The 20,023-nt window shown below is 38.6% G+C and overlaps 2 protein-coding genes across 3 annotated transcripts; one reads left to right on the top strand and one right to left on the bottom strand.

Moving 5' to 3' along the window:
- The first annotated feature begins 1,066 nt into the window (after positions 1–1,066).
- Positions 1,067–3,248, top strand: LOC121746826. 2 transcript variants are annotated; one of them, XM_042140765.1, is made up of 6 exons: positions 1,067–1,262; positions 1,348–1,456; positions 1,807–2,164; positions 2,308–2,773; positions 2,866–2,921; positions 3,001–3,248. In XM_042140765.1, exons 1-6 carry the CDS (start codon positions 1,223–1,225, stop codon positions 3,037–3,039), a joined length of 1,068 nt encoding a protein of 355 aa, XP_041996699.1. In that variant the 5' UTR covers positions 1,067–1,222; the 3' UTR covers positions 3,040–3,248. The 2 variants fall into 2 exon arrangements, with proteins under 2 accessions (XP_041996699.1, XP_041996698.1); XM_042140764.1 differs by having other exon boundaries at positions 1,068–1,262; positions 1,345–1,456.
- Positions 3,249–5,617: 2,369 nt separating this feature from the next.
- LOC121746661 (WRKY transcription factor 72A-like) lies at positions 5,618–8,721 on the bottom strand. The gene is made up of 6 exons (XM_042140573.1): positions 8,549–8,721; positions 8,378–8,440; positions 7,830–7,907; positions 7,208–7,726; positions 7,013–7,126; positions 5,618–6,733 (listed from the first exon to the last, which is right to left on the bottom strand). Exons 1-6 carry the CDS (start codon positions 8,648–8,650, stop codon positions 5,825–5,827), a joined length of 1,785 nt encoding a protein of 594 aa, XP_041996507.1. The 5' UTR covers positions 8,651–8,721; the 3' UTR covers positions 5,618–5,824.
- Positions 8,722–20,023: the final 11,302 nt, after the last annotated feature.

The following is a 20,023-nucleotide window of genomic DNA, read 5'->3' as shown; positions in this document are numbered from 1 at the left end:
AATGGATCCCAACCTTCCGCCATGAGAAGCGAATAGAGAGAGACGGGAATGGTGGAGTGATAATAGTAGGAGCCGATTAGGGGTCCAACAATTTAGATCGGCGATTGGAGTAGGAGGCGATTAGGGTTCGGGAATGGGGGAGACGGGAAATGGTGGAGAGCGAGAGTAGATGAAAGTCAAATGAGGGGGGTTGGGGGGTTGGGGGTGGGGTGGGGGGGTTATGTTTTTTGTTTTTTATTTTGGGTTTATTTTTGTGTTTATAATGGCATTTGAGTGTAATTTTGTTGAATAATAGGGTAAATTTCTATGTCCAAAAATGGAAAATTCTAAATGTAACTCTAAAACTGGGACGGACTTTTTTGGCAAAATGTCACTCTAAAACTGGGACGGAGGGAGTATTTGTTTGCAACACATGTCATAATATTTAATAGATATTGTTTTCTTACCTATTTCTCCGTATCATCCCCACATTTTTGAACTCTAAATCAGAAACTCTTCTTTTGTTCTTCTTCATTTTTTAATTCGAGAAAAGAAAAAAGAAAAGAAGAAAAACGTTAACTTAACAGTGAACTTATAAGAGGAGCGGTTCCTGTGATAATTAGAATGAGACTATGGGTTTATATTTTTTGTTCTTCGTTAAGAAACTTTAAGATGTGTTTCTCTCCTTTCCATTGTAGCATGCTTTAATCACTGGGAAAATAAAGAAAGTAAGTCCAATCATATATGGATAAGTTATTCAAGCACTAGGTAGTGAATTTTCATTTAAGATAACCATCAACCAATTAAATTAGAACTGAGGGATTACTCGCTACTATGTTTACAAAATCGTATGCAATGCTGACTTCAAAATAAATAAATAACCGCTGAACTATTGTCTATTTAATTTTTTCATTCCTTTTTAGATAAGTACAATTACACCAAAATCAGTTAGTTAATGCCAGCAAATCCTCCCAATCTTTAGATTAAATCATAATTATTCGAAATTTGAAATTCAAAAATGCATGGGCCCTCCAGAAGCCGTTCCTCACATTGCTCGCCTTTTCTCTCTCAATTATTTAATTTTTTCCTTTTAAATTTATGCATTTTTTTCCCGCTCATAAAATCTTCTCCAATATATGAACACAAAGCAACCTCTCATTTCCTCAATTACTCCATCTCAATCTTCATCAATCTCACAAAATTTTCGGCGTTTCCCTCTCTTCATCAGTTTCAGTTCGAAGAAATGTCTGCTGCTATGGAGGATTCTGCTGCGAAAGACCAAGGTTTGCTTTTCCCCTCACATAAATATTTTTTTTTTCTAACATTTTTGAAAATTTTTAAAAATTATGCGGTTTATTTCAATAGCAGGAAGATCGGCCTCGAGGCTTCTCCGGTATCCGCTCCGATCTGGTACGAGAATTAAGGAGGTGAAACCGCCGCTCGCTGACTCCACGAACTCCCACTCTGCCACTAAAAGGTGTGCCTTCTCGAACATTATAATTAGAAGTTATTCACCGATCGCTTTATTTTTTGTTGTATTATTGAACCTGATCTGGAAATTCTCTTTAGAAATGTGTTTGATTATGCTCTCATCAAAAAAATTCACACATAGTGCAATTGTCTGTTGTTTTGTATGTCGCGTTTTACCGGAATTTAACCGAATTCAGTAATTTGTATTGACAATAACGGAATGGAGAATTCGGATTTGAAGTATGCATAGATTATTGTTAGCGATCCGAAAATCCTTCGCTCTTTCGTTTGATACTGTTTATGGTATCTCTGGTTATTGATTTGCGTTTTTTATATGTTTTGCCTGTCAATTTTTAGGGGAAGGCTTGCCTCAAGTGTGACTAAGAGTGTGAGTGTTCTCGATCTCTCCGGCAAGGAGAAGTCTGCCAGGCCTCCTAGACGCCTCTCTGTTCCTTCCAAGTCCAATGCCAGCTCTGCTTCCAAGTCTTTCGGCAACATCACGCCCATTTCTGAGGCTAGATCAAAGAGGACTGGTGTCAACCAAGGATCAAGCGACACACCTCTATCCGATGTATCAAAATCATCCAATCGGAAGAAATTCAACGTGCTAGTGTCAGCATCTTACTGGCTGACTCAGATTAAGCACTCTGAATCTGCTGGAAAGCACTCCATCTCTCTTGGCTTCTTCAAGCTTGCTTTGGAGGCTGGATGTGAGGTATGGATTGCTACTTGGAATGCTAAATGGTTTTCTTTTCACTTTGTGGAATGCCCTAAGGTTTGGATACAGTTAGAATGTTGATGTTGCACATTAGATATGCTTACTAATGATTCGAAGTGTGTGTGTGTGTGTGTGTGCAGCCTATGCAGAAGATGAGTGATGAGCTGAAGTCATATCTGCGCAGTCACGAACTCTCTGGACTGGGAGAATCTGTCAAAGAACTATTTGAGGGCTACAAGATTTCAGAAAACTATGAGCCATCGGATGCATCTCTAACCACCTCTCAAGTAGCTGCAGAACCTAATCAGTTGTCTGAAGATGATGCTCGTAGTTACTCATCTTCTATTACGGATGCTGAGAAAGTGAAGCCAAAGTCACTGGACATAGCTTCTGAAGAGAGTGAGCAAGCGAAGCAATCCAACAATGAAGTTACTCAGAAGGACGAGTCTGTGAAGAAGACCAGAAGATCAGTGTCGAAGATTCCTGCAAGCTCGAAGCCTGCTTCTGAAGCCAGGAGACGTAGCATTCAAAGGAAACCTTCTAAACCAGTGAAGCAAGAAGTTGATAACAAGGTGAAGAAGCAGCAGGGCAAGAAGCCCGCACAAGGTGGTGATGAATATAGTTCTAGATACATAATTCTCTAGTTTTAGAATGTCATCATTCGTATTTATGCTCGTGATTTGGTTATTTCACTGCAGTAGTGGAGCCAGTAGACTCTCAGCCAGAGGCTCTTCAAGAAGACAAAGAAAACATGGTGAGTTAAATAGTTTATATATAAAGCCAAGTTATTGAACAATCTAAAATAGAAAGTTGAAATGTTTTCTACTGTGTAGGATGAATCACAGACAGAGGAGGTGGCTTCAGCAGTGTAGAGAATATACTATTTCTCAGTGTGGTTTGGATTTTGAAATTTAGAAGTTTATATTCCTAATGTATATTGCTACAGAATTGGTATGGTGGGCATTTATGAAAATCTAGTGTGGTGTGTGAAATTTGTAATTTTTGTACCCTTGCTGCTCTGGATTGCCTGTCTTTCTATTACATAATTTTTTTTCTACATGGTACTACTAGTATTATTTTATTTGCTAGTCTGAAATATTGATGGTTGCACTAGGTCAGTGACTCACTTACCGAATGATTAAAAACATTGAATTATTTGCAACTACTTATACAAATACTGAAAGCCCTGTTCGGTATCCATTGAAGCAAGTCTACTCGTATATATTATATGCAAGTGTATGTCTGTGTGGAATTTGTATAGATATTTTGTTGCAAAATACTACTATATACTACGACTTTTTCACTTTATTCCTTCTAAAAATAAAATACTAATAATTTTGAGAAAACAAAACTATGAAATTATCGTATTAAGCGTTGAATCACTTGGCTTGAAATCGGTCGACCATGTTTTAGTGAAAAGGACGATATATCTACTTGAATTAGGTTGTGGACTCATAGTATTTTTTGTGCCGATCATATATTTAGAGATTATTATACAGGTATACATGACTTATCATATTGACAATATCAAATATTTACTAGATATAAATAGTAATATATAGAAATTTTAGCAGATACAATTTACATTATACACATGTGAATACCGAATACATTAATACATAATATTAAGTACAATATACTAATACTATTATATTGTGATATAATGATATTGTTGTATATGTACGATGATATTTACTTTAAACTTGTTTATAGTGTGCATCTACTTCATAGGATACAAGAAAATTCTTTCATATGAGTATGACCTTTGGATCAAAATATATTATACTACTAATTATTTTTAAATAAAAATTCTTGGTATTTCAATTAAAATTAAAGATACAAATACAAGTGTCCGAAAAAACAAAACATTATAAACAGTTTTTTTTCACCATAAATTTTAAGATGGTATTAGTGGATCGAATATTAGGTTTTTGTGTATCTATTCTATTGCAGATGTATTAGTGGGTCGAATATTAGGTTTACGTGTATCTATTCTATTGCATTATGAATTTATGATCATATCTATTGCATTATGGAACAAATAATTATGGTCGTGTCTTCCAATATGAAACAGATTAGAATATTCTATACACAGTAATTAGATCAATTCCCAATTATTAGTTAATCCCTTATATTGTAGAAGATCTTCTTTCCAATTCTTAATTAATCCCTTAAATTGTAGGAGATCTTCTTTCCAACAATTTGGTTTTTCATTGTAATAGCCACATACACTGAAATTATTTTCATATCTAAATTAGATGATATTGGTGATTTGAGTAAATTAAGAATACTTTACTTTTCAACTTATCAACTTAGCAAATGATACAACACTCCTACATATATAGGGCATTCTTTCTTTATCCCAGAATTTTTACTCGTACTTTTTATATAATTTCATATATTTAAACTTTTCTATATAGAAATCTAAATAATTTACCTAATATTTATATCTAGAGATATCATATATTATTCAATATCTGGATAATTCTACTATAAATTATCAAAAATTCTACTACTATTACATATTTTTTGCATTTAGATCATATCCAAATATTTTTATTACAGAAACCAAGTTTTTTTTTTCCCAATAAATTCCTTGTAATTTGTTATCGTTCTTGATTTGTACTTTTGTAGTGCAACATTTGTAGCTCTCTTTCATTGCTGATTCCGATATTGAAATAGATTTTATACACTGATTCTTGCTTTCATTGCTGATTCCGATATTGAAATAGATTTTATATACTGATTCTTGCATGGCCATCCACCATCATCTCTTGTACAAATAAATATCTTCTCATCTAAATACTCCTTTTATTTCACAATAATTGTCACTCTTTTCTATTTTGGTCCGTCCCACAATAATTGTCACACTTCATTTTTACCATAAATGGTAAATAGTCTCACATTCCACTAACTCACTTCACTCACATTTTATTATAAAATCAATATAAAAAAGTAGATCTCATATGCCACTTACTTTTCCAACTGATTTTTCTTTACATTCCTTAAAACCTGTGCCAACGCCAAGAGTGACAATTATTGTGGGACGGAGGGAGTATCATACTATTGAATATAATTTGCATTATAGCTAATACCGATAACTTAATGACTGAAATTGATGCAGATATTTATAGATTTTATAATGTATTACATCAAACCATGATTTGTCACCAATATGATTTCATTTCATAGAAAATAAATTAATAATACAAAGAGATGTAATCAAATGCAATTTATACAAACTCTAAATATTGTACAAACTTCAAACTATGATCTGGATAGTTAGAAAATGACAGCAACAAAAAATGTCAATATAGTGTCAACATCTGTTAACATTTTCTAATGGAACAGATCATAGTTTGGAGTTTATACAATAGTTTGAAATTTGTACAATAGTTGGAGTTTGCATTTTATCACTACCCATAATACTAATAACAAAAGTCAGAGATGAACAATTAAAGCTGATAATACTTATTGAACTGTATCTTTACCAGCAATCACCATCTATATCCACAATTTTCTTCGCCTTACATCATTCATTCACAAAAAAATCGACAAAAAAGACTAAATCCATTCACAATTTGCATCATGACCAAACTCCGCCACCCAAAATGAACAAAAATATCATCTAAAATCCGAAAAAAACGAAAAATAACACTATACGTGATCCCTGTGATCAGCCGGTGAGTTAGACTTACTCTTATTCGAGCTCGAAAACGGAAACGGAGGCGAAATCAGCGTCAAACCAGGCTGCTGAGAGCTCGACGAGGACGAAGACTTGTTCATAAAATTCGGTGCGCATTTGTTCGAATTTGAAGTTGGCGGGAAGCTAGATAGAATCGGGAAAGCATCACAGCCGCTCGATTTCTCGGCTGCGTTGTGGTTGCCGCCGATGATGGAGGTTAGAGCGGCGGCTAGGACAGTTTGGAAGCTAGGGTCCGATGTAATTGCCTTTGTTGCAGCTGCAATGGTGTCTGGCCCTAAATTCTGTTGATTAGGGTTAGGGTTTGGGTTTGACATAGTTCTCTGCAAGTAGGATTGGTATAGGGTTTCGTAGGGTTGTGAGCCGAAGCTCAGAGAAGCTGAATTTTGGTTTCTGTTGATTTGTTGTTGTTGGCCATAGTTTAGAGTTGCATTGTTGTAATTGGATGATTCTAAGGAGCTGAAGTTGAGGTTTGTGGTCGAGTATCGTGGAACGAAGTTGTTGTTGTTGACACTGCTGCCTAGGCGGTTTAGATGGGGCGAGGCGGAGGAGGAGGACGAGGAGGTGAGGTCGAGGGTGATGGTGGGATATGAGGGGGAGATTGAGGGGTTTGGGAGGTAGAAGGCCGGCTTCGTTCTTGAATTGTCAGAGAGGTAGAAGTTTAGGCCGTGGAGGTTGGCCGCGGTGGTGATGGAGGAGGAGGAGCTCGGCCCGGTTCCTGAGGTTGAGGAGCCGGACATGAGCATTGATGCCGCGGCAGAAGTGGTGGAGGCCATGGCGGTGGCCGAGATCGGGAGTGGATGGTTGTGAGTGCCTTCGTATGTTGTGATGAGGATCGACATATCCTCTGCGCACCTTTGTACCTTGATGTCGAAAATTAATAGATTTTAGCCTCGTAATAATGTTATACTCCCCATGACCACCAAAAATAGTCTAATTAGTGGACAACACGAAATAGTAAGAAAGAAAGAGATAAAGTGGATAAGTAGGAGAGAGACGAAAAGTGTATAATAAAATGAGAGAAATTTTCCATTTTCAGTATGTGACTAATTTCGTGAAAGGACCGAAATAGAATCATGAGACTATTTTCTGTAGATGATGATAGTATTGAATTGAATGTTATTATAAAGACCGAAATGTACCTGTTTTCTAACAGGACAGGATGGTGCCACTGTGCAACGATAGTATGCGCGAGGGCATGGATTCCCCTTGGAAATCTTTTGTCCATACTTCCTCCATTGACAACCATCATTCATCTAAAACCAAAACCAATTAATTCCAACCTCCATATTCACAAAAGTAATTCCAATAAACACAAATTCTAATAATAATCTCACCGTTGGTGTGTCACATCTAACCCTCACAGAAACCCTAGCTCGTTTAGTAGGGTTTTGTTGTGAAATCTCATCTTCTCCACCACCATCTCTCCCATTCTTAACACCTTTAGGCGGCCACGTCTCCCCGGCTTCCTCCTTCACTTCTTCCACGCTATTTTCAATGACCGGGGATTTCTCAGGCAAGCCGAATTTGCAATCAAGTCCTAGCGACAACCCTTGCTTATCGTCTCCAATTTCATTATCGTTGATTTTTGGTGTTTTACGCGGTTCGCCTTTTCTATCGATGGAGCTCATTGCTAAGTTGAGATCAATGACCTCATGATCAGCCGGTGCTCCTATGAGATCATGATCGCTTCGATGAGGAGATTTCGTCGTTGCCTCTCGCTGTACCACGTCTCTGTATTGCATTTGTAGGGTTCGGTAATCTTGGAGAATTCGATCTAAATACATCTTAAGCCGTTGATTCTCTTCCATCACTTCATCCATTTCTGCTTTGGTTGATCCAAGTTGTTCATCCAACTACAATCATACATATGCATCTCAATCAATTAATCAAATAAATATTTAAAATAAATTCAATATGTTTTTGGATGAATTAATTCTAATTAATTACTAAAATTACCTGGTCCTTTTTAGTAGATGAAGATGATCTGGATTCAGACTCAGGAGATGGTCTTTCCATGTTTGTTACAACCAACCCCTACCAAAATTTTTTGATTATAATTTAGATCAAATTGACTGAATACATAATCAATTTTCACCAAATGTGAGCTTTCAATAAAGATCAATTCTTTGATTGTATAAAACGAAACTATATTTAATCAACTCAATAATTAAATAGAGCTAGAAATTCATAAATAACGTCAAAATCCTATTATCTAAGTCTAACAAAGAGAGCCAACTTGAATTAACTTTTTTGTCCCTGCTCTAAAAAAATCAACAACTTGCATCTCTCTTAGCTCATTACATATATATGGTCAATGCTTTGAATTGGCAGCTAAGATTAATTAATAAAAATAAATATATACATACGTACATAGCTTCAATCACCACATGTTTCAGATTTTTTAAATTCCATTTCATATACATGAATTTGACAATGAATACAATGAAACTAATCCTCATAAATTAATCTTGAAATAAAAATAAAAATATATGTTTAATTCTCACCTGGTTGCTACAATTAGAATCCTTCTGATTTTCATTATCCTGAGCTCCTTTTCCAGCACCAAACTGAGAAAGATCAATAAATCAAGCATAATTGAGATTTTTATTTTGTATTAGTATTTTCTTTAATTAAAACTGATGGTAGAAATTTCAGATTCGACACGAGATTATTACCTGATGAAGAACAATCTCTTCGACACAACTTTCTTCGTCGCCGTTAGATTCAGAAGGCTTGCTCTCCTCTCCAAGAACAGATTTATGCAAAGAAATTTCCATAATACCTCTCTCTCTCTCTCTCTATCTTTTGTCTAATTTTTTTTCTTCTCTTTGTGTGATCTGAAAGAGCAATAGTCTTGTTGTATATAAAGTGATGCAGCAGTATTTGACTTGCTTAAACAAATTCAAAATAAATGGCTTCATCCAGTGATGAATCGGCGAATTTTTGATGATGATGAATGCTCGTAAAAATAAATTACGACACAGAGAATTTTACGTGGTTCGATTTACTGAGGTAAATCTACGTCCACGGGGAGAAATGGGGGCAGGTTTGTATTGCTTGATCTGCGAATTACAGCTTACAACACAGACTTGCCATATGATTATTTCTCTAGAGAGATTCTAACCTCTCTCTATCAGATCTAAGTTCTATTTATATATTGAACTAAGATCGTGGCTTGCATCACCACCCTAAGTCGTGGATGTCGTGTAGGTCATGGCCTAAGATCGTGGCCTGAGTTGACGCCACGTGGTAGTGGGTGTGTTGGAAGTTGTGGAAATCCTGCATGGGTCCACTAACTCCTTGTTCGGTCGAATACTGAGACCGAACTGCTTTGGTTGCCGATCTGAGAGTAGAGCTTGATTGGTTGGCTTTTACCGAGCTGTAGGCTGAGGCCGAACTCTTTGGTAATGCCGAACTCCTCCGAACTCTTTGGTAATGCCGAACTCATACTCTTCCTTGGGCTTTGGGCTGATGGGCCGTCACTGCTGTTGGGCTTGTTTAGTTCGTACCCCATCACTACCCCCCCCGAAAGACGAAGTGAATCACTTCGGCGAAGCGAGTCACTTCGGCATTCTGGATAAAGGTACGGGGGAGGCTGACGTCAGGGGACGTGCCTTGCATGTGACTGCATTAAATGCGACAGTAAAATCCGGCCGTTGAATCCTGAAAAGGTGGGATTCGAAACGGTGCGATGATTTTGAAATCTTCGCCGAATCTGATAAATATGCTCTTTCTTCCTCATTTGAACACCTTTGCTGTTGCGTCTTCTATACTCTCTCTTTCTCGAGAAATTTTCTTCCGCTTTCAAGAGCTTCTTCAGACTTTCTTCACTTTCAAAAAGTAAGAAAAATGTCTTCTTCTTCTTCTTCGGTGTCGGGTAGCGGTAGGAAAGGGGATAAGGGGTCTTCTAGCCGGAAAGAATCCGGGGAGAAGACCGTAGAGTACTTTCACAGTATCTTGAGTAAGGATACTGTGATATCCCTTCACGAGAAGTATTTTTTACCTGGGGGGAAGGCGGTGGTTCCCGACGATGATCATAGGGCTAACGACCCGCCGGAGGGTTATGCCACCGTTTACGAAGCCTGCTTAGAATGCGGGCTTCGTTTTCCTCTTCCCCCACCTTTTGTAGAGCTTCTTGATTTTTTTCAACTCCCTTTAGGTCAGGTGACTCCGAACTCTTGGAGGCACTTATCGGCTTTTGCTGCCGAACTGCGTAGGCTAGATAAGGATCTGTCTCTGAGGGCAATCCTTAATTTTTTCCAGTTTAAAAGGAAGGGATCTTGGTTTTACTTGATCCCCTTACAGCCTTTTAGGGCCTTCTGCAAAACCAAGTGGCCGAAATGGCAAAACCGTTTCTTTTTTTATAATAGGACTTCGGCTCCGGGCTTTCCTTGGAGAAGGCCGAAGTCCGTGATTCCCCATCCTCGGTTAGAACCGTTGGCCGAGCTCGAGGGCGAGCTCAATAAGATTCCTATGATTAGGAAACAGTATTCGGAAACTGAGCTCGTCAAGGGCGACCTCGTGTTCAATATCTCGTCTTCGGACGAAGAGGCCGAGGGTGAGGATTTCTCTTTATCTTTATGCTCTACTGCTTTAACGAAGAAAACTAACCTTGTTTTCTTGCTTTTTGGCAGTGTTCATGCTGAATAAGGCTATCCGAAAGTCCTCCGAGCTTGAGGAGCCGGAGAAAGAGAAGGCTACCAGCTCGGCGCCTGATGCCGAGAAGAATCCGAAGAGGCAAAAGACCTCTTCGGGTCCAAAGAAGCCGGAGTCGACTTCGGCAAGTAGGAAGGGGAAGACCCAGAAGCCCCCGAGAGCGCCCGAGAAAGACGTGGTCTTGGCGCCTCCTTCGGAGCATATCTGTGAGCCATTTTTATGGCCCACGGACTTCGCCGAGGTGAATTGTCTTCTTGATTCTTTGGCTTGGCTTCTGTCCTGTATTTTTGGTGCCCTCTGTTGACTTTTTTCCTTATCCATTTTCAGAGGAACGATATGCTCTCCAAGCTCGTCGCCGTCGAACTCTCCAAAGCGTCCAACGACTATGCTGAGATGCAGAGGAAATTGGCGGCTGCTTGTCACCGGGCCGAGCAGGCCGAGGCAAACTTTGAGAAAGCCAGAGCTGCTAGGATTTCGGCCCAGGATGAAGCTCAGTTTGCCAAAAACCAGCTCGTCATCCAGCGAGAGCAGACGAAACGGAGTGATGCTGCCGCCGTGGTTGCCCAGGGGGAGGCTCTCCGTGTTTACACGGAGAAACTCTTTTTGAGCAGCCAGTTCTCGGCTTTTGTCGGTAGTCTGGTAAGGCTAATTGCCGATAAGGGCGAGCAGGGGGCCGACGTCGTGCTGCCTCTGTACAGCCGAGAGATAGCAGCTCGGCTTCAGAATCTGCCGCTCCTTGAGGAGCTTGCTTCATCCTCGGTCCTGCTTTCTGCAGACCGAGTCCGGAGTTGTCGCGCTGATCGGGACGAGAACCTGGAGGCTATCTTTGCCTCCGTGGGACCCGTCTCACCCGCCTCGACTTACAACGGAGAGGGTGAGGCCGAGCCGCTGGAGCGGGAGGCCGAAGTTGAGCGGGCCGGGCATCCGGAGAAGGAAGCCGATCAGGAGACGCAGCAGATCGGCTACGGTGGCGCCGAGCAGGCTGGGGAGAGCAAGGAGGCAGAGGCTGAAGCTGAAGCAGATAAGGAGAAGGAAGCTGAACCTCACCGAGAAGGTGGAGACGAAGCTAGCGAAGTATGATTTCGTCTCCCTTCTCTTAGTTTAGTTTCTTCCTTTATGTAAAATGGCCTTGAAGCCCTCCTTGTATAGAAAATTTTTTTTTCTTATGAATGAAAAAATTCTTCTTTCTGCTCTTGTGTCTTCGTATAGCCTTTCGTACTCTCTTACTCCTGTTGTGGTTTACTACCTGCTCGGTAAGCTGAAATGCCGAACTGACGTAGCTGCTTTGTATTCTTAACTCTCAAGGAGCTGGAGGTACTTCACTGGAAGCGGCTGTACTCTTCGGCTTTAGACGAAGCTGAGAAAAGAGCTATAGCCGATCAGACGAAGAATGACGAGCTTCTGGCTCGTTTAGTGAAGCTGGATGCCGATAATAAGGACTTAGAGTCCGATAAGAATGATCTGGAGGCCGAGCTGAATACGACCATTGCTGAGAGGACTGCGTACGAGGATTACATCCGTGTGCGCGGGGGAATGACCATATCAGATGTTCAGAGTCGAGTTGACGAACTGTGGGAGGAATATAATGTACTCCGGAGGAACAATGCGCTGGAGAGCTCGGCTTGCCAACAAGTCGTGACATCATTGCGGCGCTGGGCTTCTCGGTACAACATTGTTCTTTCTCGGCGCCCCTCCATAGAAAGATTCCTTCGGCATATCGTGCCAACAGATGCTCGCACTCCAGATCAAACCTTTGATTCACTTGCTCAAAACCGTACTCCAAGTCAGCAACGAACTCCGGAACAGCCGGAAACGTCAAGACGAGAACAGGCTGAAGTTCGTAGAGGAGCTGTGATTATGAGTGAGCAAGATCAACAAATGCTTCGTGAAGAGACTCTTCGCCGCCGAGGTGCTAGGGCTTCCCGGGCTCAGAGAAGAGGTGGCAGGTCGATTAGAGCATCTCGTCGACCTGCTTATTCTGCAGCTGCCTGGAACGCCCGAACTCAGCTTCACGAGGATTTTGTGAATAGATGGCTCAACTTTAGCAACCCTGGACAGTAGAATAGTCCTTTGTAATAGCGTAACGCCATCTTGTAGGGTAGCGGAGTTGTGTGCCGAACAAGATTTGAAAATGAAATTTTGTTTTTGTTTTCGCTTCTAACACTGTGTATTTACAGCTTAGCGAAAAAATTTCATCGTACTTGTCCTCGGTCTTATGAAGTAAACTTCTTTGACCGGACTTGTCTTTGGTCTGATGAAATAAACATCTTTGACCGGACTCGTCTTTGGTCTGATGAAATAAACATCTTTGACCGGACTCGTCTTTGGTCTGATGAAATAAACATCTTTGACCGGACTCGTCTTTGGTCTGATGAAATAAACATCTTTGACCGGACTCGTCTTTGGTCTGATGAAATAAACATCTTTGACCGGACTCGTCTTTGGTCTGATGAAATAAACATCTTTGACCGGACTCGTCTTTGGTCTGATGAAATAAACATCTTTGACCGGACTCGTCTTTGGTCTGATGAAATAAACATCTTTGACCGGACTCGTCTTTGTGTTCTAATTTGGCGATTTTCGTCGCCGGGATCGAACTTTCCCTTGTCCTAATTCGGCGAGTTTTATCGCGTGGATCGGACTTTCCCAGTTAACCGAAGTGGTCTTATACAGTAAACCTCTTTGACTAGACATGGTCGTCCTCGGTCTTATGAGGTAAACTGCTTTGACCGAACTTGGTCGTCCTAATTCGGCGAGTTTTATCGCGTGGATTGGACTTTCCCTTGTCCTAATTCAGGCAAGTTTTATCGCGAGAATCGGACTTTTGTTGCAGTTCGTTTCAGACGAAGTGCTTGATTCTTAAGCAGAATTGTGGTCTTGTATCCTCTTTAGAAGCTTTGACACACAATCGTGGGCTTGTTGCAGCTCGTTTCAGACGAACTGCTTGTTTAAGCTGAATTGTGGTCTTGTATCCTCTTTAGAAGCTTTGACGCACAATCGTTGGCTTGTATGTTCTAAAAAGGGGATCAGCCTTTGAAGAACGAGATACCTCAGTTTTATTTGTAAGAGACGACACTCACATAGACAGACACAACGCACGTAGAGACAAGAACAAGTAAAAAACAAAGAAAACACATAAGACTGACTGACCGGACTGTCTCTTACAAATGGAACTTTTTGAGGTTGGAAACGTACCATGTTCGGGGTACTTGTGCTCCTGACGCATGAGTCAATTTGTAAGACCCTTTGCCGAGGACTTCTGACACCCGATATGGACCTTCCTATGTGGGTTCGAGTTCGCCCAGCTTTTCTGCTCGGCTTACTTCGTTGTTTCTCAAGACGAGATCTCCCACTTGAAATTGCAGCTTCTTCACCCTTTGGTTGTAATACCGGGCTACTTGCTCCTTGTACTTGGCTGCTTTTAGGCAGGCCAATTTTCTTCTTTCTTCGGCAAGATCTAGTTCGGCTCTCAGTCCGTCACCATTCATTTCTGAGGAGAAATTGAGTTCGGGGACTGGATATGCCGATCTCAACCGAATCACGGCTTCAGTGCCGTACACCATCGAGTTCGGCTCCGGTGTGACTTCGGTCATTTCGCCGGCCTCTGATTCCGGCTGCTGTGATTGCTATGCTTGATGGTGCCGAACTGATTGCTCGGCACTTTTAAGCGCAATCTGCGAACACACTTGCTCTTTTTCGATCACCTCGGATGACCGCTATCTCTCCTTTAGTGGAGAAGGTGTTCGGCGAGGATGCCTCTGATCGCTATGACCGGGCTTCTTTTTGTCTTCTCTAGATGAGCTGTCTAAAGACCGTTTTCGACGGTCTGCCTCATCGGCACGAGAAAACTTGTCCGCAATGTCCCACATCTCTTGAGCTGTTTGCGGACCGCACTCCACGAGCTTTCTGTAGAGAGCTCCGGGCAGGATTCCATTTTGGAATGCCGAAATGACAAGTAGATCATTGAGATTATCTACTTGTAGGCATTCCTTGTGGAATCTCGTCATAAAATCGCTGATCTTTTCGTCGCGACCTTGACGTATAGAAAGCAGCTGAGCCGAAGTGATCCGGGCTTCCGCTTTCTGAAAGAACCTCCTGTGGAAAGCATCCATTAGATCTCGGTAGGATCTAATGCTGCCTTGGGGGAGGCTATCGAACCACCTTCTTGCGTTCCCGATAAGCAGCTCGGGAAACAGCTTGCACATGTGGACCTCGTTGAGACCCTGGTTCGCCATGTTATATTGATAGCGTCCCAAGAAATCATGAGGATCCACGAGTCCGTCATAGGTTATCGACGGAGTTCGGTAGTTCTGTGGTAGGGAAGTTCGGGTAATATCGTCCGAGAACGGAGTCCTCAATGCTCCGTACATGGCGAACCCGACATTTCTTCGGTATGGAGGAGATGGAGTTCTCCTGTGATTCCGGTACCGAGGATTCTTTCTTCTGGAAGACATGATACTACTGCGGTAGTGACTGTCTCGTATGGAGGGAGAGGGAGAATCCGCCGTTTTCGCCTCCGGCTGCTTTTGGCTTCTCTGCAGGAAGGTTAAGAATTCCTCCTGCTTTTCAGCCAAAAACAGCTTGACAGCCTCGTTCAAATCGGGCTGCTGGGAAGACTCGGTGTGACGGCTTTTGGAGCGGCTTGTTCCTCCGCCATGAGAACTGGTGGTGGATTTATCCCTAGGCTGTTTTCCAGACCTATGGGATGGATTGGCTTCCTCCTGGTTCTCACGGGCAGGAATACGGGTACTCTGCGATCTGGTATGCATAATCCGCCGTTGAAAAAATGGTCAAAAATTCGCTTTATCACAAATTTGGTTCTCTGTTTCCCACAGACGGCGCCAGTGATGAATCGGCGAATTTTTGATGATGATGAATGCTCGTAAAAATAAATTACGACACAGAGAATTTTACGTGGTTCGATTTACTGAGGTAAATCTACGTCCACGGGGAGAAATGGGGGCAGGTTTGTATTGCTTGATCTGCGAATTACAGCTTACAACACAGACTTGCCATATGATTATTTCTCTAGAGAGATTCTAACCTCTCTCTATCAGATCTAAGTTCTATTTATATATTGAACTAAGATCGTGGCTTGCATCACCACCCTAAGTCGTGGATGTCGTGTAGGTCATGGCCTAAGATCGTGGCCTGAGTTGACGCCACGTGGTAGTGGGTGTGTTGGAAGTTGTGGAAATCCTGCATGGGTCCACTAACTCCTTGTTCGGTCGAATACTGAGACCGAACTGCTTTGGTTGCCGATCTGAGAGTAGAGCTTGATTGGTTGGCTTTTACCGAGCTGTAGGCTGAGGCCGAACTCTTTGGTAATGCCGAACTCCTCCGAACTCTTTGGTAATGCCGAACTCATACTCTTCCTTGGGCTTTGGGCTGATGGGCCGTCACTGCTGTTGGGCTTGTTTAGTTCGTACCCCATCATCCAGCACACTAAAACAAAATGTCAATTGCCCAATTGCACTCTACTAATACCTATTTATAAAATATGAATTTATATCATATTAAAGAAATATGTTCACTGTCATACTCATAAATACAAAAAAAAACTAGAAGAATTCAACTTCAACGTTTAAGTCTTTGAGGCAACATGTGTGTACATAGAGAGAGAGAAAGAGGGCTTCTAGTTAGCCGTATAATAAGCCGTGCCTATACACATATATTAATGTATATGAGTAGAAATTTCTTCCCCCGTATATATATAGCTTAATAAAGTACTAATATTGAGATCTAATACAAATAATTAAATAATGTAGAACATCATTTGATTAATGGTGTAATTTTAGCAATTTAATTTTCATTTATTACTTAATTAATTGGTGTATTTTATATAATTTTCATTTTTATAAAATATTCTAGACTAAATTATAAAGAATATTGGCTTGGTTTGGCGCATAAACAATTATTTTATTACTACATGGAAACCTTATTAATTGAGTCGTTTTAGGATGCTAAGATTATTGTATGATTGATGTATACATTTGATGGAGCTAGCGATTTCAAAATACTTTGACATGGTATTCAAACATAGACAATTTCATCAAGTTTCATTATACTATTAAGCGGAAACCTTTAATTTCAAGATTCAACAAATTATGGTGAATTGCTAAAGGAGCAAATTGCCGAAAAAATCCATAAAATTTGGTCAGAATCTAGTTTAAGTATTCAACCCAACATTGTTTTTTATGAGTATACATCGATATTCATTAATCGATCGACTATAGTGGGGTTATTGCAATTAATCAAATCTTCATGATTTTTTCGAATTGTTTTTAAAATTTGCATTAATCAATCGAATTTGACCAAACTTTATGATATTCTCGGTAATTTGTTCGTTGCAAAATTCATGCATCCAAATGGGCAATCGGTCAAAGTTGTCCCACCTCAGTTGATTTTGACTAGGGAGGAAAAAAACGATCGGTGGTGATTTTGTCTTGTATCAAGTCAAAGTTTGGCTCGTAGATTATATCGGCTAGGTGCTTGCCGGGTTAGCACACCCCTACTTAGATATTCATTAACACACTATTTTTAATCTCTGTGCCGAAAAGAAATGGATCAATTAATAAGTAACGGAGCGAGAACTGTACTAATAATCAACGCTGCAGACCCTAAATTACCCCACACCCCACATAGGGATCGAAAACGTTGAAAGCTAGTAATTGGTCTCCTGTAATATTGAAATAAATTGAATCACTTTATTTCAATGTACTTTAAAATTCGAATAATTAAATATTTATATTATTGGAAAATCAAATCCATATTTATTTTTTCGGTGAATAGAAGGAAACAAAAAATAAGAGGAAGAAATAGATAGGTCAAACCATATATTATCACTTTTTACCACATCTCTTATACAGTATTGTTTATTTTTTTATTTGTGAGACTTATTTTTATATATTAATTGATTGATAATCAAAACTCCTAATCACAAACAAAGATAGTAATTAATATATGTATTATTTGTGATAGTAACTTAGAAAATAACTGTATAAAACTGGTTGTTAAATCTAATTAATTTCTATGTGAAAACGACAAATCAATCTTGCGTTTATGTTTTTGAGCAACATTAAATATTAATCTCATTTTGGAGTAGCACTGCAGCATCCATATGACCATATTGTTTTCTAACTATAAAATATACTCAACATGCATAATTGCCCACTATCGATAAAAAAAACCCTAATTTTTTCTTAGAATCGAACTAATGTTATATGCCACCCCAATCTTCGGAAGTACTCTCTACGTCCGCCATTACGAGTCTCATTTCTTGGCGGCACAAATTTTAAAAATGCTAAGAAAAATGGATGAAAAAAAGTTAGTGGAATATGTGTCCCACTTGTATATACTAGTTTTAAATGAAATGTGAGTGTAATAAGTTAGTGGAATATGTGACTCTATTATCATTTATAGTAAAAATGAATAGAGACTCCTATTCATAGACAGACTAAAATGAAAAAAATGGAACTCCTATTCACAGACAATTATTTTTAGAAGAAGGTGTAAAACGACATCGTTTTGAGATTTTTTCAAAGCATATTTCATAAAATTGCAATTTTACCTTTCAATAAAGTACTAAAAATAAAAATATATATTTCTTTCTCGTATGTTTATTTCTATTGATTCCGTTCTCTCCAAAATTGATTAATATTCACCACCGATATTTTACTGTAATTGGTAAATTCCTCAACGTATGGTACATATATAGTTTACTTTGGGAAATTGTATTATTAAAATATTCAACGTTTCAAACCTTACGCTCATAGCTTTGGACTTAATTATGGTCCCATTTAACCAGTCCAGCTTTTGGCAAAATTAGCCTCGATCATTGACTTTTTAAATAAAATGCTTTAATTAGTGTTACGGTACGCTTTCTAATTTAAATAAAGATGAAGACTAAATTTCATTTTAATTATAAAAAAATTAGTTGTCTTGTGCGTGGTTGCGTGTGTATTTATATGTAATTCGAAAACGTCGATGTTATGTTTCTTTTTTCTTGAATAATTAGAAAAAGAATTAATTACTCCGTATACTAAGTTCTAGCTAATCCAAGTTACTATAAAAAATGATTGAATTGACTTTTTGAGATTTAATAAAATTCATTTAAACAGTATGTGCAAATGAACTTTATCACAGTTGGAGTTGAAAACACTAATTAAATCGTTTTTCTCATTAATTCTTCAATTGTCTTCTCTCCCCTTCACTTTCCCCGAAATTATGACCACATGCACTTTCAAGACTCAACATTATTAAGAGAACAACATTGAATTACTATAAATTAATTTTAGAAATATACACGTAATCATAAATTTAAATATCATGTTTCAAATCATGATAGTATAATCTAATAATTAATTACTATACATATTTGAACTGTAAAAATAAATAGTACTCCTATATACTTTAAAAAGTTACCTTCTCACAGCAAGCATCCCGAGTGAAAACAAAACAAAATAAATAGTAAAATATTTAGTGAATATTTAAATACGATACTTCATCGCCGAGATGGAACAAGAGCTGATTTGTTAATTACAAAGTCGATTTCATGAATTGATCATTTATCATAATTAAGTTGAATATTAGAGTCGTTGTATATCACTAACTTTATTTTCTAAATTTTAGATGGGTTACTAGAAACAAATACTTGTTGCCGTCATGATTTAAAGATATGTCTTCACTTTGTGTGAATTTTAAGAAATTATTTAATTTGGTGAAGAAAAAAATAGCAAAATGAATCGTTATTTTACAGGCATAAGTAATTTTTAGTGTGGCTGTCAATGGAGAAGATGAAGAGTTGAGAAAAAAAAATGAAGGTAAGATGGAGTGGGTGTTCATACATAAAATTGGGCAACATGTTAGAATAAATTAATTGTACCATGTGAATGATAGATTGAGCTACAAATTTCAACTTTCTTGTCAATTTATTATAGTACAAGTTGAAGATGATGAAGTTTACAGGTGCATCATTGACACTCTATTTATATATGTACATAAATATTGTGGTTAGGATTAATTTACAATTAATTTAATATTTTATTCAATAAAAACATTTTTTTATAATTTTTTATTTTTATTTTATTTTTATTTTATTTTTAATTTTAATTTTAATTTTTTTAATATTTTTTAAAAAATTAATTATTTTTCAATTTTTTATTAAATAAAAACTTGTCGGAGTAAATAATGAACTATATTCACTAAATAATGAACTAAATGAACGTATGTTATGAAGTAATTTTGACATGTAATTGAAATACATTAATGATACAACAAATTTTATGTGTTAAATGTTAAGCGGTAGTAATGAACTATATTCAATAAGAGTGATGCTAAATGGCCATAATGTGGCCGGCCATAAAAAGTTAATTTAGTCCGTTTACATGTATAAAAAAATTAGAATTACCGATATAAACTTATATGTGTGTGAATGGACTTGTGAGTTGATACTTATCTTTGAATTCCATTACGTAAAACACATTAATATCATG

This window comes from Salvia splendens, chromosome 9 (assembly GCF_004379255.2).
Source record: "Salvia splendens isolate huo1 chromosome 9, SspV2, whole genome shotgun sequence".
Lineage (NCBI taxonomy): Eukaryota > Viridiplantae > Streptophyta > Magnoliopsida > Lamiales > Lamiaceae > Salvia > Salvia splendens.
This window is presented reverse-complemented; position numbering and strand designations above follow the sequence as displayed.